Source organism: Coregonus lavaretus (genome assembly GCF_964263955.1).
Source record: "Coregonus lavaretus genome assembly, chromosome: 13".
Lineage (NCBI taxonomy): Eukaryota > Metazoa > Chordata > Actinopteri > Salmoniformes > Salmonidae > Coregonus > Coregonus lavaretus.
Window position 1 is genome coordinate 12,379,813 of NC_140000.1, and position 23,974 is coordinate 12,403,786.

Sequence of the window (23,974 nt, forward strand, 5' to 3'; positions counted from 1 at the left end):
AAAATGGGGGGACTATGTTCAAAAAGTGGTGTAATTTCTAAACAGTTCATATGGATGAAAAAACTCAAATTAAAGCTTGACAGTCTGCACTTTAACCTCAGTCATTGAATCATTTAAAATCCAAAGTGCTAGAGGTACAGAGCCAAAATAACAAAATAAAACTTCACTGTCCCAATACTTTTGCAGCTCACTGTACTGCAAAAGTATTGGTGGTTACTTTTATTGTTCTTTTGTTTTGTGGTTGTTTGCTTTCTAACCAGTTAAATGTAATCTACATAATTCCCAAAAGTAATTATCATGAGGGCCATAAACAATAACTAGTAATGCTGCGTATTCAAAGAAAGGTAAAAATCTCACCTTTCTGGTAAAAATAGTTCTAAATTGCTGAGTTGTTGTCACTTTTGAGGACACAAGCTCAAGTACACAGTACAAATATGATACAATTATGAAATGTATTTCCTATTCAACAAAATTGAATGAATAAGGCTTGAAATGACTTATATGCTTTCTAAATATAGCATAATGAAATTATAAAATGGCAAATGATAAGATTTCACCTTTTATAACTGTAAATTACATATTAGTTGTTTTAGTTTAGAGAAAATGTGCATATTGTTTAGAGCTTTCTCTTGATCAAAACATCTGCCCCCATCGCTGTGAACGTCTCACAGAGCTCTAGATTGGCTTCATGAACTCGTTAGGAACTCGCCTTACATCTCATATTAATATTTTTTTTGTTTAAAATCTGTTAATTATTTTTGATGAATGGCTATAAATCGATCTCTGAATGTGCTACTGTGATGAAAGCACTCTCCCGCTGCGTTATGATGTAAGGATTGCAGGCATGTGCTGTGATATAGGGTTCAGACAGGAGTTGGACAGTTGGAAGAGCGATTGAAATGGTAGGAGGGACATCCCAGCTTCAAGTGGTTTAAGATTTCACATCCTACGTCACACAGGCTCAGAAAAATGTTGAACCAAACAGGGGACCTTATGTCTAAAAGGTTTTAAACACCAGTTTGTTTTCAATCGTTTTTTTATTTGCTCAGTTTAAAAATAAACAGTGATGTACAGAAGATGGTTTGATGACTGATTGTCCTGGTGATCAGTAGGTGATAAATTCTGAAAGATGATCGTCTTTTTTTTTTGCTTTGTGTTTGTAGTGTATTCCTTGATTTGGAACAAGAGGAGCATTTATGTAAAGGTCACTCCCATAGTATGGTATTGTTATAAACATGACATTAAATTAAAGTGAATTACAGAGACCACTTGAACAATTGGAACACATGATTTGTTTCAGTAAACCATCATTGGCCTGCACTGGTTGTGATTTTTATTGCATTACCAAACATTTGAACATGGTTGACAAGCATGTAGTATTCTTTCTCTGTGTGTACACAAGTATTCAGACCCTTTACTCAGTACTTTGTTGAAGCACCGTTGGCAGCGATTATAGCCTCAAGTCTTCTTGGCACACCTGTTTCTCCCATTCTTCTCTGCAGATCCTCAAGCTCTGTCAGGTTGGTTGGGGAGCGTCGCTGCACAGCTATTTTTAGGTCTCTCCAGAGATGTTCGATATGGTTCAAGTCTGGGCTCTGGCTGGGCCAGTCAAGGACATTCAGAGACTTGTCCCGAAGCCAGTCCTGCATTGTCTTGGCTGTGTGCTTAGGGTCGTAGTCCTGTTGGAAGATGAACCTTCGCCCCAGTCTGAGCGCTCTGGAGCAGGTTTTCATCAAGGATCTATCTGTACTTTGCTCCGTTCATCTTTCCCTTGATCCTGACTAGTCTCCCAGTCCCTTCCGCTGAAAAACATCCCCACAGCATGACGCTGCAGCCACCATGCTTCAACGTAGGGATGGTATTGGCCAGGTGATGAGCGGTGCCTGGTTTCCTCCTGACGTGACGCTTGGCATTCAGGCCAAAGAGTTAAATCTTGGTTTCATCAGACCAGAGAATATTGTTATGGTCAGAGTCCTTTAGGTGCCTTTTGGCAAACTCCAAGCAGGCTGTCATGTGCCTTTTACTGAGGAGTGACTTCCATCTGGCCACTCTACCATAAAGGCCTGATTTGGTGGAGTGCTGCAGAAGTGGTTGTCCTTCTGGAAGGTTCTTCCATCTCCACAGAGGAACTCTTGAGCTCTGTCAGAGTGACCATCGGGTTCATGGTCACCTCCTTGACCAAGGCCATTCTCCCCCGATTGCTCAGTTTGGCCGGGGCGGCCAGCTCTAGGAAGAGTCTTGGTGGTTCCAAACTTCTTCCATTTAAGAATGATGGAGGCCAGTGTGTTCTTGGGGACCTAAAATGCTGCAGAAATGTTGTGGTACCCTGCCCCAGATCTGTGCCTTGACACAATCCTGTCTCAGAGCTCTACGGACAATTCCTTCGACCTCATTGCTTGGTTTTTGCTCTGATATGTACTGTCAACTGTGTGACCTTATATAGACTGGTGTGTGCCTTTCCAAATCATGTCCAATCAATTGAATTTACCACAGGTGGACTCCAATCAAGTTGTAGAAACATCTCAAGGATGATCAATGGAAACAGGATGCACCTGAGCTCAATTTTGAGTCTCATAGCAAAGAGTCTGAATACTTAGGTAAATGTGATATTTCAGCTTATTATTTGTAATAAATTTGCAAAAATGTCTAAACCTGTTTTAGCTTTGTCATTATGGGGTATTGTGTGTAGATTGATGAGGGGGAAAAAACAATTTAATCAATTTTAGATTAGGGCTGTAATGTAACAAAATGTGGATAAAAAAAAAAAATAAAAAAAATGTAAAATAAAGTCAAGGGGATTGAATACTTTCCGAATGCTCTGTATATATATTGTGTGTGTGTATATATATATAGTAGTATCATTACTACATTTTGACTACAATGTATTATGTACATGATTCAACGGGAATATTCCTTTAAGAATGGACACCCAATCAACAGCCTCTTAATCTTTGGCTATTACCTGATTGGCCAGTTGTCCTCGCTAAAGTATATTGTCTTCTGAATTTAACAATCTCGGCCAGTACGAAATCCAGCATGCTGTTTTATCCGTGAAGATTAACAAGAAACAAAAACGGTTTCTGGTGGATTTGGTAATTGTTGGGTGAGAAGCGGTAAAAGTTGTGTAACGTTAGCTTTCTTGCTCGCCAGTTTATAGCCTAAAATTGCCGAAGGTGATTTGATTTTTTAGCATGCTCTATTCTCATCAACAAAGATCATTATTAGCTAGCTACCTAGCGCTAGCAGTACTCAATTTAGTGCAGACATAGCTTGCTACAGCCTTAGCAAAGAGGCTAGGGCCATAAAATACCCTAAAGGGCACTTTATGGCATGGTTGGGACCCGCAAGACGTTCAATTATGATAATGGTGTGAATAGATCGCTGCTATTGCTGGTGGTTTGTTTATAAGTAGGCTAGTTCCGAGCGTCTGGCTCTTAGTAGGCTTCAGCATTTCGTAGTTTGGTTCATGCAGGCTTATGGCTTCTTCATCATTCTGAATAATTTATTTGATAATGCAGCTTAATGTTACATTTTGTGTTGGATGGGTGATGGACTGGTCTAGCTCTTGAGTCCAGTCAGCTTGGTCTTTTCCCAACAGAATTCAAAGAAATATGAAGGTTAACCAGACTGAGGTACTCAAGTCAGCAAGATGGAGAACAAACCAGGAAAAAGCTACATAACCTAAAGGCCTAAACAGTCCAACACGAGTGGGGTTACATTCAACTCCATCCAAATAAAAAAGGAACCAAGATTTGAGCAGAAGAAAATGGGTGACCGTTCCAAACTTTCCTTGCTGAAGAAGCATGTCAAGCAACATCAAACTACATCCAACCAACCGACCCCGTGTAGCCAGATATCATGGTGTCCTCTAGTGATGCTAACAAGATTGTCTAATGTAAGAAGAGTTGGTGGTCTTTCCAAACGTGACACTTAGTAACTAGACGAGAGTATTTAGATTGTTGGTTAATGCATACTGTTTTCTTCATCTGTCTAATCCATAAGGTGGTGGTTAAGACTCTTCTGAGAGACACTAAAGTGTGTTTAGTGAAGGAAGAGACTGATGCCAGGAAGGATGAAGACAACAATGGCGGTAGGGCATAGTGTTTAACATACTCCAGTCTACTCCCAACACTGCAGTTTAACCCTGGAAGAGTCCTAAACTCATGTCTAACACTACATAGTTCATCTCCTGTGACCCAGATGTAGTGCTGAGTGATTAGTGCTTTTTGAGGTTGGTGCTTTTTCAAATATATAATTGAAAAATTAATGGTTTGCCGTTTGGGTTATTTTTTTAAAACATGAAATGCACCATGCATTAAGTGGGTTGAGTGCTGGAACACAGAATATAACAATTAATAAAAAGTCCATTGATGCCCGTTACTGCTTATCACTTATTAACCATAATTTATTCACATTACTTTAATAAAATATTTGTCTATTACACTTGATTATTATGACTTTATTATTACATTCCAAGTCATTTCATCTCTATAGCGCTGCTGCCTATTTTCTGACAAAATCGCTATTTTTGTAGTTCTTCAAAGTAAATAAGGCATACTTCTAACTGTAAGTCGCTCTGGATAAGAGCATCTGCTAAATGACTAAAATGTTTTATGACTGCTGATTACCAGCTATCAATCACTTAGATTACCGGTATGTATTTTCAACTGCTCTCCATCCTTCTCGATCGTGCATTCTTCTGTCTCTTTTACATAGCAGGCGTAAAAGAAACGGACCAGACAAGTAGGCACGCAATGGATTATGGTCATTGTAGTTAATTACAACGTTTTCTCTGCAAATTATGAAGACTATTTTGAAACTAGAACTCCGTACTACATTGCACAGTTCGGGCTTGGTTTGATTAATCTCTAGAGAAACTGTGCAATGTGTGCATTGAGCTCACATAAAAAAAAAATGGAATTCAAATAATTGAACTGACGGCAGTCATTTAGTTGTTTAAAAAATGAAAAATATCCCACAATTTTGGTTAATCGCTCAGCACTACCCAGATGTATCTCTTAGTAGCATTTGTTGTGTCCTGTCATCTCTAAGATGTAGTGATTATGTAGAAGAAAAAGAAGTCAAGAAAACCGTTCTAAGCCAGAGCTAGAGGGATTTTTGTAAGTGATGTAAAAATCCTTGGGTCTAACTGGGTTAAATGGGTGATGAATTACTGAAGGTGAATTAAATGTCAGCAAGGATTTCTTCATTTTTTTATGAGGAAAATGGCATTTCTCATTATTGTCTGTTCCCTTTCTCCTCTCTTATCATTTTCTTCTTTCCCTTCCATCTACCCACCCATCTCTGTCCTCCCTTAGTTTTATCTCCTCAGTTCTTCCCTTGTCCACACTGCACCATCTCCTTTACTGACTGTTACTTCCTGGAGAGTCACATCAAGAACAAACACCAGAAGCAGTACCTGGCCATGTTGAAAAGCCAAGTCTCAAAGAGTAAAACAGTGTACGGCCCCACACACAGCTGTCCCCACTGTAGCTGCATGTTCCATACACCACGACAGCTAGACATCCACACCCGCGAGGCCCACCCCTCTGCCCTTGCCCGGAAACCTGCCCATCCCCGCAGGGTTCCGGGGAAACTCCACCCCTGCCCGCAGTGTGCCCGCAGATTCCCGTACCTGGGCACCTTGCTGAAGCACTGCAAGAATTTGCACAAAATGGCCGTTGTTCGCATCGATGGACACATCAGTTGCGCTGACTGTGGGAAGAGCTTTGAGAATTGCTGGGGACTGGGGCCTCACCGGTGTCACGAACCAGAGGGCACTAAACCTAAGGACACTAAGCCTGTGATCTGTCTGGAAGTTGGCTTCCATTGCTCCGAATGTGGCAAGATCCTCACTACTCCTACGAGCCTGAACACTCACATGCGCATCCACACCGGAGAGAAGCCTTACGAATGCAAAGAGTGCGGCAAAAGGTTCTCGAATGGCAGCAGTTTAGGCAAACACCTGCTGATACACAAGGGGGTCAAAGAATTCAAATGCCAGGATTGTGGGAAGGCTTTCGCCCAGGCAAACCTTCTCAGGAATCACATGACTGTTCACTCTGGTGAGAGAAAGTTCTCCTGCTCCCAATGTGACAAGCGGTATGCATACAGGGGTAGTCTGGAGCTTCACCTGCGCGTACATTCAGGGGAGAGACCTTTCAAATGTACGGTGTGTGGTAAAGACTTTGCTGACAAATGTTATCTGAAAACGCACCTGAATATACACAACAACCAGAAAAACTACCATTGTGGGGTTTGTGGGCGCAAGTTCATAAGGCTTGGGTTGTTGAAGTTACACATGCGCTCACACACCGGGGAGAGGCCCTACCACTGTACAGTGTGCGACAAGAAGTTTTTTAGACTCTCACACCTGAAGAACCATCATCTCACTCACACAGGTGAGAAACCATACACCTGCACCGAGTGCGGTAAAAGCTTCACTCAGTCTGGAGATCTGGCCAAACACAAGCGCTTCCACACTGGGGAAAGGCCATTTGAATGTTCTGAATGCCACAGACGGTTTATCTGTTCAGGTTCTCTGACCCTGCACATGAGGACCCACACTCACCGTGATGTAAAGCCATACTCCTGCCAAGAGTGTGGGAAGAGCTTTTATGAACAGAGTCACGTTAAAGTCCACATGAAAATACACAAGGGGAAACCGTATTCCTGCCCCCACTGCTTTTTTTACTTTGCTCGCAAGAGCAACCTCTCCAATCACCTGCCTAGATGTCCTAAACGTAAATGAGTTAATCCTATGAATGAATAGGAGGGGGATTCGTTCCCTTCAGTGATCGATGCTTGACAACAGATGCAAACAATGTACCCCTACTATAACTCCATATCACAGAATCTACCTATGATAACACAATGTCTTTAGTAATAGTCAAATTTGTTTACATACAGTACCAGTCAAAAGTTTGGACACCAACTCATTCAAGGGTTTTGCTTTATTTTTACTATTTTCTGCATTGTAGAATAATAGTGAAGACATCAACTATGCAATAACACATATGGAAACATGTAGTAACCAACAAAGTGTTAAACAAATCAAAATATATTGGGGGAAAAATATATGCACTCACTGTAAGTCGTTCTGGATAAGAGTGTCTGTTAAATGACTAAAATGTAAAATGTAATATTTGAGATTCTTCAAAGTAGCAACCCTTTGCCTTTGATGACAGCTTTGCACCCTCTTGGCATTCTCACAACCAGCTTCATGAGGTAGTCACCTGGAATGCATTTAAATTAACAGGTGTGCCTTGTTAATTTGTGGAATTTATTTCCTTAATGCGTTTGAGCCAATTAGTTGTGTTGTGACAAGTTAGGGGTGATTTACAGAAGATAGCACTATTTGGTAAAAGACAAAGTCCATATAATGGCAAGAACTGCTTAAATAAGCAAAGAGAAACCACAGTCCATCATTACATTAAGGCATGAAGGTCAGTCAATCCGGAACATTTCAAGAACTTCAAGTGCAGTGGAAAAACCATCAAGCGCTATGATGAAACTGGCTCTCATGAGGCCGGCCACAGGAAAGGAGTTACCTCTGCTGCAGAGGATAAGTTCATTAGAGTTACCAGCCTCAGAAATTGCTGCCCAAATAAATTCTTCACAGAGTTCAAGTAACAGAGACATCTCAACATCAACTGTTCAGAGGAGACTGCGTGAATCAGGCCTTCATGGTCAAATTGCTGCAAAGAAACCACTACTAAAGGACACAAATAATAAGAAGAGATTTGCTTGGGCCAAGAAACACGAGCAATGGACATTAGACCGGTGGAAATCTGTCCTTTTGGTCTGATGAGTCCAAATTTGAGATTTTTGGTTCCAACTGCCGTGTCTTTGTGAGACGCAGAGTAGGTGAATGGATGATCTCCGCATGTGTGGTTCCCACCGTAAAGCATGGAGGAGGAGGTGTGATGGTGTGGGGGTGCTTTGCTGGTGACACTGATTTATTTAGAATTCAAGGCATACTTAACCAGCATGGATACCACAGCATTCTGCAGCAATACGCCATCCCATCTGGTTTGCGCTTAGTGGGACTATCATTAATTTTTCAACAGGACAATGACCCAACACACCTCCAGGCTGTGTAAGTGCTATTTGACCAAGAAGGAGAGTGATGGAGTGCTGCATCAGATGACCTCCACAATCACCCGACCTCAACCCAATTGAGATGGTTTGGGATGAGTTGGACCGCAGAGTGAAGGAAAAGCAGCCAATAAGTGCTCAGCATATGTGTGAACTCCTTCAAGACAGTTGGAAAAGCATTCCAGGTGAAGCTGGTTGAGAGAATGCCAAGAGTGTGCAAATCTGTTATCAAGGCGAAGGGTGGCTACTTTGAAAAATTTAAGATATATATTGATTTGTTTTAACACTTTTTTTGGTTACTACATGATTCCATATGTGTTTTTTCATAGTTTTGATGTCTTCACTATTATTATACAATGTAGTAAATAGTAAAAAATAAAGAAAAACCCTTGATTGAGTAGGTGTGTCCAAACTTTTGACTGGTACTGTACATTAAATTGTTAGTTACGTTTTTGTTATTTTGTAATTGTTTTTAAAACCTGTTTTATTTTCTCAACAAAAACAAAACAAAAAAAGGAACAGTGATATACAGAAGATTGTTTGATGACTGATTGTCCTAGTGATGAGTAGGTGATAATGTTTCGAAAAGATGATTGGATGTTTATTTTCCTTTGTGTTTGCAGTGTATTCCTTGATTTGGAACAAGAGGACAATTTATGGAAATGTCACTCTCCTAGTATTGTTATAAACATGACATTAGATGAATTAAAGTTAATTACATAGAGACCACTTGAACAGTTGGAACACATGATTTGTTTCAGTCCATAAGCCATCATTGACCTGCACTGGTTGTAATATTGCAATAGCAAACCTATGAAGCCTAGAATGTGGGAAGAGCTTCTATGAACAGGAACAAGTTAGATGCCACATGAAGACACACACAGGGGAGAGAACGTACCCACCCCTGCCCCTCTTGCTTTTCCAGCTCAGATGTTGTAAATGATCATTTTTTATATAACACCTTTATAATGAAACTCATTGTATTCATAGGGATCATGTGGAGATGACTCCGCCACAGTGAAATTACATTATAATCATGGAATACATTGGAACATCATTAGTAGATTATAGTTACATTGTTTAATGAACTACGTTTTTGTACTTTTTTCATTTTTTCTTCATTTCAGCGCTTTTTAAATGATGTACACAAGATGATTTGTATGCAGACTCTCCTGGTGATGACTGACAAGAAAGGTGACAGTCTGTGAAAGATGGCATGCATGTCTGTTTTGTGCTTAAAGGTAGACTCAGCGAAATGACGTTGCCACGAGCAGCACCAGAGATATTGTGATGAGCGAGATGCAAGACTTTGCTCTCACACAGTATCTGCGCCAGTGGAGGCTGGTGGGAGGAGCTATAGGAGGACATGCTCATTGTAATGTCTGGAATGGAACCGAGTCAAACGTAGTTTCCATGTGTTTTATACTGTTCCATTTATTCCATTCCAGCCATTACAATGATTCCGTCCTCCAATAGCTCCTCCCACCAGCATCATCTGATCTATGCTATGTGCATGGGTCACTTTATGCTGTTACAGCATGATAGCACCGGGACCAAAACAGCAGAGAAATGTAGCCTAACACTTCAACGCACTTAGTTATTGCGGAAATTGACCCACTATGTTTACTTTGTGCATCTACGTCATATCACTGAGTCTACCTTTAATGTAAATCCCCATGAACCCACATCACTCCCAGAGTAATGTCAATTAAATTACATTTTAAATTAAGTTGGGTTAACAGGGTTACCACTTGAACAGAGAACCACCCATCCTGTCATTAACTGATTTTTACCAGTCCATAGGCTAAGAACCATCATTGGCCTGCAGTGGTGTTGATATTACTTTGTCCTGTACAGCATTGGTTCTCAACCGTGGGTACTAGCCTAGGACCCCTGGGGGTACTTGAGGAGACTCATGAGACTATAGGCCTACTGGTAAAATGCACTTGATGGGGTACTTCAGGGGTACTCCGGGCAAAGCAACATTTTGTTGGTGGTACAGTAACCGAAAAAGGTTGGGAACCAATGCTGTACAGTATCGTTCCCACATTTTGACAGCAGAAGAGGCCTTAATGCTGTCTATTATTATTGCAATAAAATAACATTTTTTATTATCATAAATATACAACACATTTCCAGTATCATTTATTTTGTTGAATGTTGCTTTAAGAATCCACACCAATAAACCGCCTCTAAATCGTTGCATATCGAGGAGCTATTACCTGATTGGTCAAGTCCACGTTCAGTAGGCACCGTAAGGACATAAATCAGGAAGTGCAGCGTTTTTTTTGGCGTCGACAAAGGTAGGCGAGGCTGTGTTTCCCCTTCTATCGTTGAGCATTTACGATATATAAAATAATGTGTTAGCCTTTGCTGTATTGTTCTCATCAACAAAGACAAGACTACTCGTTAACGACTTCAGTGAAACTCCATATGATTATTGCATTTTCGTTTTCGTGTGTTACAGAAGAGATACTGGATATAATGACGAGATGCTTTGTGTCTCCTCCCTAACAATGGGGATTCGTTGTCCACAGAGCAGAACGGCGGGCTCCCCCCCTATTATTTTCTTTAGATTGGTGGATACATCTCGTTATTTGACTTTTTTTGTAATATTCTATGAGGGGTGTTGACGTCCACCGCCTGTAGACGTCTCGAATTTTAACAGGGACAACTCTGATAAAGTGCTTTTTCTCAAAGTTGCCGGTATGTCAGTGCATCACACTTATATCAGTACACGCGTAACAACCTAGCGTAAGCATTACCAACCTTGTATTATATAAATAAGCCTCAGGTATTAAAATAGCATTTCCTTTTTATCTTGATTAAATTCGACACACATTGCCCCCACCCCATACAAAAACTCCTCACATTATTAATGATCTGCTTAACGTGGACAGATTTTGGGCAGAGTAAACCCTCTCGCTTCACCTCTTCCTATCTGGTTGCACTATCAGTAGTATCTATGAATCACATGATTACATAGGATTGAAGTCAAACGGAAGAAACAAGGACAGGATGGTTCATGGGGTTATTCATTACGCCGATTCTGTTGCAAAACGTTTCTTAAACGGAACGGGGAGGGACCTATCTGAATTTGTCCAATAGAAACTCAGAACACTGCTGCTGTGAGATTATTATATCAGGATTCAAGGATGCTGCGAGATTAGGATATCAGGACCAGTTTAAAGGTCAATCTGATGTTGGCATTAGCCGTGCAGCATTTACGGTGATACGCCTCGGCAGAAGTCAAGGCATTTATACTTCTTGTGCTTTGCAGCGCAGAGCTGTTGTAAAGTAAGTTGTCAAGGAAGTGAGTTGGTGTTTATACAGGACCTCCCGTCCCCACCTACCGTCACCCAATCATGTCAATGCTGAGGAGTTATACCGAGCCTTCCACATTGTTACAACATTTGGGAGACGCACGGTGGTGCGGTATGGAGCTCAATTTGGCCTCTGCATGCCTCCAGATGAGCCGCAATTGCGTCACACCATACATACGGAGCCTCCGTCCACATTCCCAGATCAAGCATTTTACATTTACATTTTAGTCATTTAGCAGACGCTCTTATCCAGAGCGACTTACAGTTAGTTAATACATCTTTTTTTTTTTTTATACTGGCCCCCCGTGGGAATCGAACCCACAACCCTGGCGTTGCAAACGCCATGCTCTATCAACTGAGCTGCCGGCCTTTCCCTCCCCTACCCTGGACGACGCTGGGCCAATTGTGCGCCGCCCATGAGTCTCCCGGTCGCGGCCGGCGGCGACAGAGCCTGGATTCGAACCAGGATCTCTAGTGGCACAGTTAGCACTGCGATGCAGTGCCTTAGACCACTGCGCCACTCAGGAGAACATCGAAAGCATAAATCGGCTTTTAGACAAAGCAATTTTTAACGGTAGAGCAAAGGATGGCTGCAGTATTGCCGTTATAATGACCACATTATGCATGGGATGCTAAGGCATAATTGTATAAAAGTGTGTATTATAATTTAAAATGTATGTAGTTCTGTCCTTGTGCTGTACCTATCTATTAATGTTATGTAATATGTCATATTTTGTGTGGACCCCAGTAAGAGTAGCTGCTGCTTTAGCAGTAGCTAATGGGGATCCTAATAAAATACTAAAGTACTAATACTAGCAGCTCAAGACATTGGCTAGTTAGTTGGCTGCAACAGTAAGTAGAGTTTGCTGCCTGTAATACAATCCTATAACGAGGCTCTGCTTATGTCTGGCGGGGTTGATACTAGCAATAAATAATGATGAATGCTAGGTATATTGTTGGTAGGTTAACGACTTTCCAGCATGACTGTTAGAAACGTAGGCTGTTAGATTGATTGTTAATGCAGACTTGTGGTTTCTTCATGATTGGTCTTACTTATAGTGTTGGATGGTTTATTAGTATGATCCCTGCTTGGAATAGCTCTCTAAGGGTGATGCTCAATAAAACCTGGTCTTTTCCCCACAGAATTTCAAATGAAGAAGCACTCTAGTCAACAAGATGAAGAGCAAACCTGGGAAAAAGCAACACAACAAAACCAAGAGGACTAAACACCATCGAGACCCCATCAAAACAGAGTGTGGAACACAGTCAGATGATGTTGACTGCAATAGAGAAGAACTAGACGTTAGCCAAGCACCCTACATTACTAAAGGGGTTTGTATCAGCTCCATCTTAATCAAAGAGGAACCAACAGACTTTGAATTGCAGGGAATGGGCAAGGAACATAACCGTTCTGATCCTTCCTTCCAGAAGAAGCATATCAAACATCAAAATACATCCAATCCTATGACCCGGTGTAGCCAGATATCAAGGAGTCCTATGGTGATGCTAACAAGATTGTCTAATGTAAGAAGAGTTAGTGGTCTTTTCAAACATGTGACAGTTACTAACTAGACAATAGTATTTATACTTTTGGTTAATACATAATGTGGTTTCTTCATCTTTCTAATCCATAAGGTGGTGGTTAAGACTCTTCTGCGAGACAGTAAAGTGTGTTTGGTGAAGGAGGAAAACCCAGACAAGACAGATGGAGGTAGGGCATAGTCCATACATCCAGTCCAACCTCAACACTGCATTTGAAATGGATGATGGGATTACTTGAACATCACTTGAACATTAATTTAGCAAACTTTGAAATTAATATTTAGCAAAGATATTTACTCAAACGTTTTATTGTTGAATGAGGAAATGTTCTGTTTCCTCTCTCTCCTCCCATCTCTCTCTTCTCGCTCTTTCTACCATCCTTCCACTGCTCTGTCCCTCTCCCTCAGTGTCTACTTCTCAGTTCTTTCCTTGTCCACACTGCACCATCTCCTTCACTGACTGTTACTTCCTGGAGAATCACATCAAGACCAAACACCCAAAGCAGTACCTGGCCATGCTGAAAAGCCACGTCTCAAAGAGTAAAACTGTGTACACCCCCACACACAGCTGTCCCCACTGTAGCTGCATGTTCCATACCCCACGGCAGCTACACATCCACACCCGTCAGGCCCACCCCTCTGCCCCGCTACGGAAACTCCACCCCTGCCCGTATTGTGCCCGCAGCTTCCAGTACATAGCCAGACTGCATACTCACTGCAAGGTTTGGCACAAAATGGCTGTTGCTTTCACCGATGGATACCTCAGTTGCGCTGACTGTGGAAAGAGCTTCAAGAATTGCTGGGGACTGGGGCCTCACCAGTGTCACAAGCCTGAGCACATTAAGCCTGAGGATGGCCCTGTCTGTCTGAACATCGGCATGCCATGCTCAGAGTGTGGCAAAAGCTGCTCTAGTCCTCGGAATCTGCGCATTCACATGCGCACACACACCGGCGAGAAGCCTTACGTCTGCAAGGAATGTGGCAAGAGCTTCTCAGAAGACAGCAGTTACCGTAAACACATGATGATACACTCGGGGGTCAAGCCATTCAAATGCCAGGACTGCGGAAAGGATTTTGCCCGGATGGGGCGCCTCAGAGTTCACATGACCATTCACTCTGGCGAGAAGTCCTTCTCCTGCTCCAAATGCGACAAGCGGTTTGCATACAAGGACTGTCTGAAGCTTCACCTGCGCACACACTCAGGGGAGAGACCTTTCAAATGTACTGTGTGTGGTAAAGACTTTGCTTACAGAAATTATCTGAAGTTGCATCTGAAGATCCACAACAATGAAAGGAACTACCATTGTGGGGTTTGTGGGCTGAAGTTCATAAACAGTGCAGCGTTGAAAACCCACCAGCGCGCACACACCGGGGAGAGGCCTTACCACTGCACAGTGTGTGACAAGACATTTTTCCGACATGAACACCTGAAGAACCACCAGCGCACTCACACAGGTGAGAAACCATACACCTGTACAGAGTGCGGTAAAAGCTTCACTCAGTCTGGAGATCTGACCAAACACAAGCGCATCCACACTGGGGAGAGGCCATTTGAATGTTCTGAATGCCACCGACGGTTTATCTGTTCTGCTGATCTGACCAGACACATGAGGATCCACAATAACTCACGGCCATATCCCTGCCAGGAGTGTGACAAGAGCTTCCGCTTGGCTAACCACCTTAAAATTCACATGAGGACCCACACTGGGGAGAGACCATACTCCTGCCACCGCTGCCATCGCACCTTCGCTCGCACCCACCACCTCTCCGGTCACCTGCCTAGATGTCGCTGAATGATGAAATTACACTGTATATAAATAAACTATTTTACTCTTGTTGTAGTTATTTAACAAGGGAACAGTGATGTACAGAAGATGGTTTTGTGCCTGACTCTGACCTGGTAATGCCAATAAATGGTAATGAAATAAAGGCCTCTATACTCTGTAAAGATGGCACACCTGTTGTGTGGTTCTGGTGTTATTTGTGTATGTTGTTTTTTCTTTGAGCTGAAATAAGAGAGTCATATCACATGCATTTCAGTCTCCTAGTATTCTATTGGCCTGCACTGGCTGGTTTTGATATTACAGCATGTCGTACGTTTCATATTACAATACGCAAGCTATAGAAGAGGATTAATTCAAGAATTTAGGCTATTTGTCTCTGAAATCCCAGACCAAGGGCAACATTGTTAGTGTGGGAGTTAACCTGTCTGCCTAGGGAGAATCAGGACAGTAAATAAAAGGGTATGCTCTTCTTTCAGTCTCCCAGTATTCATTGGCCTGCACTGGCTGGTTTTGATATTGCAGTTCATATATTACAATACGCAAGCTATTGAAGAGGCTTGATTCAAGCTCTTAAAGGCTCTACTTGGTCAATCCGCCATTTGCAGTGGCCATATAGCATTTACTGAGATGCGGCCTCCGCAGTAGTCAGAGCAAACATACTTTTTGTGCTTCGCGGAGCATAGCTGTTGTGAAGGAAGTGAGTTTGTGTTTATACAGGACCTCCTGCCCTCACCTACCGTCAACCAATCATGTCAATACGGAGCCCTCCGCATTGTTACAACATTTGAGAAGTGCACGGCGATGCGGTACGGAGCTTGATTTTGCCTCTGCTTCACAATTGTGTCACACCCTCCATACAAAGCCTCCAACCACAATCCAGATCAAGCATACATGGGTTTTTAGGCTACACTATCATTCCCACATTTTAACAGTCACATGAGGACCTAGGGAGATTCTCAATCGCCTTCACTAGCACATTAGAGGTTGCTGCTGCCTATTGAAATCACTGGCCACTTTAAGAAATGGAACACTGGTCACTTTAATAATGTTTACATATCTTGCACTACTCATCTCTTATGTATATACTGCATTCTATAATATTATACTGTATCTTAGTCAATGCCGCTCTGTCATTGCTTGTCCATATATGTATATATTCTTAAATCCCATTCCTTACTAGTTTTGTGTGTATTGGGTATATGTTGTGAAATTGTTAGATATTCCTTGTTAGATATTACTGCACTGTCGGAGCTAGAAGCACAAGCATTTCGCTACACCCGCTATAACATCTGCTAAACACGTGTATGTGACAAATACAATTTTATTTGAATTGGCTTTGCTAACTCTTCCGTCCTCTCCTTGCATCCTATTCAAAAATGTCAAAGGTAATCAAGGAGAGTAGGCGAGGTGTGGAAATGTGGAAACAAATGCGCTTGTATGAAATGACTCCTTCAAGCCCAAATTAAATGTGTACAGTAGTAAAAAGTCATTTAGATAGTTTTATAAATAAAAGGATAAGTAGGATGTCGTTTTAAAATATGTGCCTGCTTTTCTCTGAGTAAACAACAGTTGATTCAAAGGGGGTGTGGCGGAACACGAAACCCTTCAGCAAAGGACTCAGGTAGGATCATCTTGAGCTTCCTCTGCGTGAGGAGGCGAGGACACTCCTCAGTTCTCCTACCATCTAATTGACACTCGATCACTTATCGGTTTCCGGGTCACAGAGAGGACAGTATTTTTTCCCAAATGAGAACGTCCCGCTAGTCTCAGAAATCCCAGACCTAGGGCAATATTGTTAGTGTATGGCTGTGGGTTGTAGGTCTTGTAGTTGAAGAAGCTGACACGATGTGCCATCAGTGCATTAGACTGCAATAAAAATATGTATTTATTTATTGGTGTGCCAGTTTAGGGTTAATGGTGCAAGGTGCTGTGTAGATCATTCAGTCTCGACCTGCAATGTCGAATGCGCCCATTTATAACTAACCCAAAATTGTTAATTTGTGTCGTTTTCAATGAGGGGGTTTGATTAATCTTGGAGTGATAGATGTGCAGAATATGATGTGCGAATAGAGATACTGGGGTGCAAATGAGCAAAATAAATAACAATGTAAATAACAATATGGGGATGAGGTAGTTGGGTGGGCTAATTACAGATGGGCTGTGTACAGGTGCAGTGATCGGTAAGATGCTCTGACAACTGATGCTTAAAGATAGTGAGGGAGATAAGTGTCTCCAGCTTCAGAGATTTTTGCAGTTCGTTCCAGTCATTTGCAGCAGAGAACTGGAAGGAATGGCGACCAAAGGAGGTGTTGGCTTTGGGGATGACCAGTGAGATATACCTGCTGGAACGCATACTACGGGTGGGTGTTGCTATGGTGACCATTGAGCTAAGATAAGGCGGGGATTTTTATAACTAACCCAAGATAGACCACAGCCTGTCGTTTCCAGTGGGAACAAATTAGTCATAGTGGGCAGTACAAGCAAGGAGGTGGACAGAGCCAAGCACGAGCTAGCGAGATCCTATTGGCGCGTTCTAGCAAGTGTTTGTATATTTCTGTTAGGGAACGCCTACTCTGTGCGGGTGTGCAATGACCCAATTCGCCCTTCCACTCCTTCCAAACAACGCAATTTTTTTAAACTTTGGAAAGGGTAAAATCTACAAAACTTAGTCCACTCTGTTCGTAACATATTCTAGTTTTGGGAACAGAAAACTGTATTGAGATCAAACGTTTCATCGATGAGAACATTAGCATAATGTAGGCCACTGCTGGCCACTGGGCTTCCTCTCATCACCATTTTTGGAATTGAGTGGAAACGCTACCAAAAACCGGATGGCTCATTATTCTGTCTGTGGCAACATGGCGCCGCGCATTTCAAATTCAAATACTTCATGCGCCATCGGGAGTTTTCCATAGGAATACGTGGATGACGTCAGCGCTATCACTATCTACTGGTTTTAACGCTGTTTTAGCTTCAATGAGAGGGGGCAGTCTTTCTCCCTTGGTAAAACTCAATGTGTAAAGCAGAGGTTTGAAAATATGTCGTTGGCTTTGATACTCGTGCCCCTCTTCACCACAAACAACTTCAATGATGGCAGTCTCAGACTAATGTGTGTAGCGAATAACAGAGCAGCGGAAGAATTTAGTGCGAGTCATCAGGCTCATTCTTATTATACCTCAGTGGTCAGGCTAGGCCACTGTGCTTCTTCTCAACATAAATTATTTGGTGGGAAGTGGAAATTCCAACCGGATGCTTCAGATTTATACAACCGGTGAAACATCTGGTTCCTTGTTCTATGGTTGTTCTACTGTATAGGAGTGTGCTAAATGACGTTTGACGTTGTGGCTGTGGTAACTAGTGACGACCTTGTTCTATCTGTGGTGGAACGTTGCGGACATAAACCAGGAAGTGCAGCGTTTTATGGCGTCAACAAAGGAAAGCGAAGCAGTGTTTGCCCTTCTACCACTGAGCATTTACGAGTTACAAAATAATTAGCCTTTGCTGTGTTGTTCTCATTTACAAAGACTAGGCTACTAGCAGCTCAAAACAGTAGCTAGCTAGTTGACTGCAACAGTAAGTAGAGTTTGCTGCCTTTAATATAACCCTATAACGAGTCTCTGCTTATAGCAGGTAGCTTAGTGGTTAAGAGCGTTGTGGCAGTAACCGAAAGGTCGCTGGTTCTAATCCCCGAGCCGACTAGGTGAAAAATCTGTCGATGTGCCCTTGAGCAAGGCACTTAACCCTAATTGCTCCTGTAAGTCGCTCTGGATAAGAGCGTCTGCTAAATGACTAAAATGTAATGTAAATGTCTGAGGGGGTTGGTAGCAACATGAATGCTAATGTCATATTGAAGGATTAGCTGACAACGTCACGAAAACGATACGCAGGCTTCAATGGAGCAGAACTCCATGTGTTGTGATTCTGTATGGCCAAATAGCTAGTAACAATTACAAGAAGCTGCCGTATGGGGAATCGTAAATGGATAGTTTCGGATCGTTTTATCTTGTTCTTGATACCATGTATTGTTTTGAGGTGTTTTGACTGTTGCAACGTCATCTATGCTAATATGTCTAAAACAACTGTAACGATGTATTTCAGAGACAAGTTCTTATTGTGCAAATGTATTTATGTTTTCAGTAAACATTGGAGACGAAATATAGTTTACATGTTGTCAACAATTTAAGACAACCCCGTCGGTTTTTCCCTAGTTGTGCACGCTTCGGTTTTGTTGCTAAACAACCAACCCGTCTATAGGCCTATTATTACTGGTAGGTCAAATCAAATCAAACTTTATTTGTCACATGCGTCGAATACAACAGGTGTAGACCTTTCCGTGAAATGCTTACTTGCAAGCCCTTAACCAACAATGCAGTTAAGAAAATATTTACCAAATAAACTAAAGTAAAACAAATAATAAAAAGTAACACAATAAAATAACAATAACGAGGCTATATACAGGGGGTACTGGTACCGAGTCAATGTGCGGGGGTACAGGTTAGTCGAGGTAATTGACAGTATGAAAAATGTATGCACTCACTAACTGTAAGTCGCTCTGGATAAGAGTGTCTGCTAAATTACTAAAATGTAATTGGTACATGTAGGTAGGGGTAAAGTGACTATGCATAGATAATAAACAGCGGGTTTCAGCAGTGTAAAAACAAATGGGGGGGGGGGTTCAATGTAAATAGGAAGGGTGGCCATTTGATTAATTGTTCAGCAGTTTTATGGCTTGGGTGTAGAAGCTGTTAAGCAGCCTTTTGGTCCTAGACTTGGCGCTCCGGTACCGCTTGTCGTAACAGTCTATGACTTGGGCGACTGGAGTCTTTGACAATTTTTTGGCCTTTCCTCTGACCACATGGGGGCGGCTCGTCAGGAAGTCCAGAATCCAGTTGCAGAGGGAGGTGTTTAGTCCCAGGGTCCTTAGCTTAGTAATGAGCTTTGTGGGCACTATGGTGTTGAACGCTGAGCTGTCGTCAATGAACAGCATTCTCACATAGGTGTTCCTTTTGTCTAGGTGGGAAAGGGCAGTGTGGAGTGCGATTGAGATTGTGTCATCTGTGAATCTGTTGGGGCGGTATGCGAATTGGAGTGGGTCTAGGGTATCCGGGTTACTGGTAGGTTGACTGTTAGAAACATATGCAGTTACATTGATTGTTCATACAGACTTGTGGTTTCTTCAATTACCCAATAATTGGACTTACTTAAAGTGTTGGATGGTTTATTAATAGGATCCCTGCTTGGTATAGCTCTATAAGGGTGATGGTCAATAAAACCTGGTATTTTCCCCACAGAATTTCAAATGAAGAAGCACTCTAGTCAACAAGATGAAGAGCAAACCTGGGAAAAAGCAACACAACAAAACCAAGAGGACTAAACACCATCGAGACCCCATCAAAACAGAGTGTGGAACACAGTCAGATGATGTTGACTGCAATAGAGAAGAACTAGACGTTAGCCAAGAACCCTACATCACTAAAGGGGTTTGTATCAGCTCCATCCAAATCAAAGAGGAACCAGCAGACTTTGAACAGCAGGGAATTGGCGAGGAACATAGCCGTTCTGATCCTTCCTTCCAGAAGAAGCACATAAAACATCAAAATACATCCAATCCTATGACCGGGTATAGCCAGATATCAAGGAGTCCAGTGGTGATGCTAACAAGATTGTCTAATGTAAGAATAGTTAGTGGTCTTTCCAAACATGTGATAGTTACTAACTAGACAATAGTATTTATACTTTTGGTTAATGCATAATGTGGTTTCTTCATCTTTCTAATCCATAAGGTGGTGGTTAAGACTCTTCTGCGAGACAGTAAAGTGTGTTTGGTGAAGGAGGAAAACCCAGACGAGACAGATGGAGGTAGGGCATAGTACATACATCCAGTCCACCCTCAACACTGCATTTGAAATGGTTGATGGGATTACTTGAACAGAACTTGAACATTAATTTAGCAAACTTTGAAATTGACATTTAGCAAAGATATTTACTCAAGTGTTTTATTGTTGAATGAGGAAATGTAGCAAATCACAACTATGTTCTGTTCCCTCTCTCTCCTCCCATCTCTCTCTTCTCCCCTCTTTCTACCATCCTTCCACTGCTCTGTCCCTCTCCCTCAGTCTCTACTTCTCAGTTCTTTCCTTGTCCACACTGCACCATCTCCTTCACTGACTGTTACTTCCTGGAGAACCACATCAAGACCAAACACAAGAAGCAGTACCTTGCTTTGTTCAAAAGCCACGTCTCAACGAGTAAAACCGTGTACGCCCCCACACACAGCTGTCCCCACTGTAGCTGCATGTTCCATACCCCACGGCAACTACACGTCCACATCCGTCAGGCCCACACCCCTGCCCCTCTAAGGAAACTCCACCCCTGCCCGTATTGTGCCCGCAGCTTCCAGTACATAGCCAGACTGCATACTCACTGCAAGGTTTGGCATAAAATGGCTGTTGCTTTCACTGATGGATACCTCAGTTGCGCTGACTGTGGAAAGAGCTTCAAGAATTGCTGGGGACTGGGGCCTCACCAGTGTCACAAGCCTGAGGACACTAAGCCTGAGGATGGCCCTGTCTGTCTGAACATCGGTATGCCATGCTCAGAGTGTGGCAAAAGCTGCTCTAGTCCTCAGAATCTGCGCATTCACATGCGCACACACACCGGCGAGAAGCCTTACGTCTGCAAGGAATGTGGCAAGAGCTTCTCAGAAGCCAGCAGTCATTGCAAACACATGATGATACACTCGGGGGTCAAGCCATTCAAATGCCAGGACTGCGGAAAGGATTTTGCCCGGATGTGGCACCTCCGAGTTCACATGACCGTTCACTCTGGCGAGAAGCCTTTATCCTGCCCAAAATGTGACAGGCGGTTTGCATACAGGGATTCTCTGAAGCTTCACCTGCGCACGCACTCAGGGGAGAGACCTTTCAAATGTACTGTGTGTGGTAAAGACTTTGCTGACAAAGGTTATCTTAAAACTCATCTCAAGATCCACAACAATGAAAGGAACTACCATTGTGGGGTTTGTGGGCTGAAGTTCATAAACATTGCTGCGTTGAAAACCCATCAGCGCACACACACCGGGGAGAGGCCTTTCCATTGCACAGTGTGTGACAAGACATTTTTCCGACACGCACACCTGAAGAACCACCAGCGCACTCACACAGGTGAGAGACCATACACCTGTACTGAGTGCAGCAAAAGCTTCACTCAGTCTGGTGATCTCACAAAACACATACGCACCCACACTGGAGAGAAGCCGTATGAATGTTCTGTCTGCCACGGATGTTATACCTCTTCAGGGGATCTGGGCAAACACATGAGGATCCACAATAACTTACGACCATATCACTGCCAGGAGTGTGAAAAAAGCTTCCGCATGGCCGGCCACCTTAAAACTCACATGAGGACCCACACTGGGGAGAGACCATACTCCTGCCCCCGCTGCCATCGCACCTTTGCTCGCGCCCATCACCTCTCCGGTCACCTGCCTAGATGTTGCTGAATGACTAGATGATTTATATTTATATACAGTCTAAACTCTTTTACTCTTGTTGTAGTTATTTAGCAAGGGAACAGTGATGTACAGAAGATGGTTTTGTGCCCGACTCTGACCTGGTAATGCCAATAAATGGTAATGAAATAAAGGCCTCTATAGTCTGTGAAAGATGGCACACCTGTTGTGTGGTTCTGGTGTTTTTTGTGAATGTTGTTTTTTCTTAGAGCTGAAATACAGTGGGGGAAAAAGTATTTAGTCAGCCACCAATTGTGCAAGTTCTCCCACTTAAGATGAGAGGCCTGTAATTTTCATCATAGGTACACGTCAACTATGACAGACAAAATGATAAAAAATAATCCAGAAAATCACATTGTAGGATTTTTTATGAATTTATTTGCAAATTATGGTGGAAAATAAGTATTTGGTCAATAACAAAAGTTTCTCAATACTTTGTTATATACCCTTTGTTGGCAATGACACAGGTCAAACGTTTTCTGTAAGTCTTCACAAGGTTTTCACACACTGTTGCTGGTATTTTGGCCCATTCCTCCATGCAGATCTCCTCTAGAGCAGTGATGTTTTGGGCTGTCGCTGGGCAACACAGACTTTCAACTCCCTCCAAAGATTTTCTATGGGGTTGAGATCTGGAGACTGGCTAGGCCACTCCAGGACCTTGAAATGCTTCTTACGAAGCCACTCCTTCGTTGCCCGGGCGGTGTGTTTGGGATCATTGTCATGCTGAAAGACCCAGCCACGTTTCATCTTCAATGCCCTTGCTGATGGAAGGAGGTTTTCACTCAAAATCTCACGATACATGGCCCCATTCATTCTTTCCTTTACACGGATCAGTCGTCCTGGTCCCTTTGCAGAAAAACAGCCCCAAAGCATGATGTTTCCACCCCCATGCTTCACAGTAGGTATGGTGTTCTTTGGATGCAACTCACCATTCTTTGTCCTCCAAACATGACGAGTTGAGTTTTTACCAAAAAGTTCTATTTTGGTTTCATCTGACCATATGACATTCTCCCAATCCTCTTCTGGATCAGCCAACTGCACTCTAGCAAACTTCAGACGGGCCTGGACATGTACTGGCTTAAGCAGGGGGACATGTCTGGCACTGCAGGATTTGAGTCCCTGGCGGCGTAGTGTGTTACTGATGGTAGGCTTTGTTACTTTGGTCCCAGATCTCTGCAGGTCATTCACTAGGTCCCCCCGTGTGGTTCTGGGATTTTTGCTCACCGTTCTTGTGATCATGTTGACCCCACGGGTTGAGATCTTGCATGGAGCCCCAGATCGAGGGAGATTATCAGTGGTCTTGTATGTCTTCCATTTCCTAATAATTGCTCCCACAGTTGATTTCTTCAAACCAAGCTGCTTACCTATTGCAGATTCAGTCTTCCCAGCCTGGTGCAGGTCTACAATTTTGTTTCTGGTGTCCTTTGACAGCTCTTTGGTCTTGGCCATAGTGGAGTTTGGAGTGTGACTGTTTGAGGTTGTGGACAGGTGTATTTTATACTGATAACAAGTTCAAACAGGTGCCATTAATACAGGTAACGAGTGGAGGACAGAGGAGCCTCTTAAAGAAGAAGTTACAGGTCTGTGAGAGCCAGAAATCTTGCTTGTTTGTAGGTGACCAAATACTTATTTTCCACCATAATTTGCAAATAAATTCATTAAAAATCCTACAATGTGATTTTCTGGATTTTTTCTCTCTCAATATGTCTGTCATAGTTT

The 23,974-nt window shown here is 42.6% G+C and overlaps 3 protein-coding genes across 6 annotated transcripts in view; 2 read left to right on the plus strand and 1 right to left on the minus strand.

Annotated features, from left to right (window-relative positions):
- LOC311139364 (sperm acrosome membrane-associated protein 6-like) overlaps positions 1-23,974 on the minus strand; it is a gene marked incomplete at its 5' end in the record, with an annotated part of 1,014,348 nt that overhangs the window by 244,337 nt on the left and 746,037 nt on the right. The window lies entirely within an intron of this gene.
- LOC311139596 (uncharacterized protein) lies at positions 10,345-15,215 on the plus strand. Of its 3 annotated transcripts, XM_084174506.1 has the most exons (5): positions 10,345-10,400; positions 12,564-12,752; positions 12,849-12,944; positions 13,056-13,131; positions 13,370-14,916. In XM_084174506.1, exons 2-5 carry the CDS (start codon positions 12,597-12,599, stop codon positions 14,752-14,754), a joined length of 1,713 nt encoding a protein of 570 aa, XP_084030632.1. In that variant the 5' UTR covers positions 10,345-10,400; positions 12,564-12,596; the 3' UTR covers positions 14,755-14,916. The 3 variants fall into 3 exon arrangements, with proteins under 3 accessions (XP_084030632.1, XP_084030630.1, XP_084030631.1); XM_084174504.1 differs by having other exon boundaries at positions 12,564-12,944; positions 13,370-15,215; XM_084174505.1 differs by having other exon boundaries at positions 10,345-10,803; positions 12,564-12,944.
- Positions 18,128-22,416, plus strand: LOC311139766 (uncharacterized protein). Of its 2 annotated transcripts, XM_084174711.1 has the most exons (5): positions 18,139-18,318; positions 19,760-19,859; positions 20,037-20,417; positions 20,529-20,604; positions 20,862-22,416. In XM_084174711.1, the coding sequence occupies exons 3-5, from the start codon at positions 20,070-20,072 to the stop codon at positions 22,244-22,246; spliced, it is 1,809 nt and encodes a 602-aa protein (XP_084030837.1). In that variant the 5' UTR covers positions 18,139-18,318; positions 19,760-19,859; positions 20,037-20,069; the 3' UTR covers positions 22,247-22,416. The 2 variants fall into 2 exon arrangements, with proteins under 2 accessions (XP_084030836.1, XP_084030837.1); XM_084174710.1 differs by lacking the exon at positions 19,760-19,859 and having other exon boundaries at positions 18,128-18,318.

What these genes read in the sequence shown, in the direction of transcription:
- LOC311139596 (XM_084174504.1), top strand. Translation starts at nt 12,597, where the DNA reads ATGAAGAGCAAACCTGGGAAAAAGCAACACAACAAAACCAAGAGGACT. An exon ending in TGCTAACAAGATTGTCTAAT is followed by an intron (nt 12,945 to 13,055) that starts GTAAGAAGAGTT and finishes CTAATCCATAAG; the next exon opens with GTGGTGGTTAAGACTCTTCT. An exon ending in CCCAGACAAGACAGATGGAG is followed by an intron (nt 13,132 to 13,369) that starts GTAGGGCATAGT and finishes CCTCTCCCTCAG; the next exon opens with TGTCTACTTCTCAGTTCTTT.
- LOC311139766 (XM_084174710.1), top strand. Translation starts at nt 20,070, where the DNA reads ATGAAGAGCAAACCTGGGAAAAAGCAACACAACAAAACCAAGAGGACT. An exon ending in TGCTAACAAGATTGTCTAAT is followed by an intron (nt 20,418 to 20,528) that starts GTAAGAATAGTT and finishes CTAATCCATAAG; the next exon opens with GTGGTGGTTAAGACTCTTCT. An exon ending in CCCAGACGAGACAGATGGAG is followed by an intron (nt 20,605 to 20,861) that starts GTAGGGCATAGT and finishes CCTCTCCCTCAG; the next exon opens with TCTCTACTTCTCAGTTCTTT.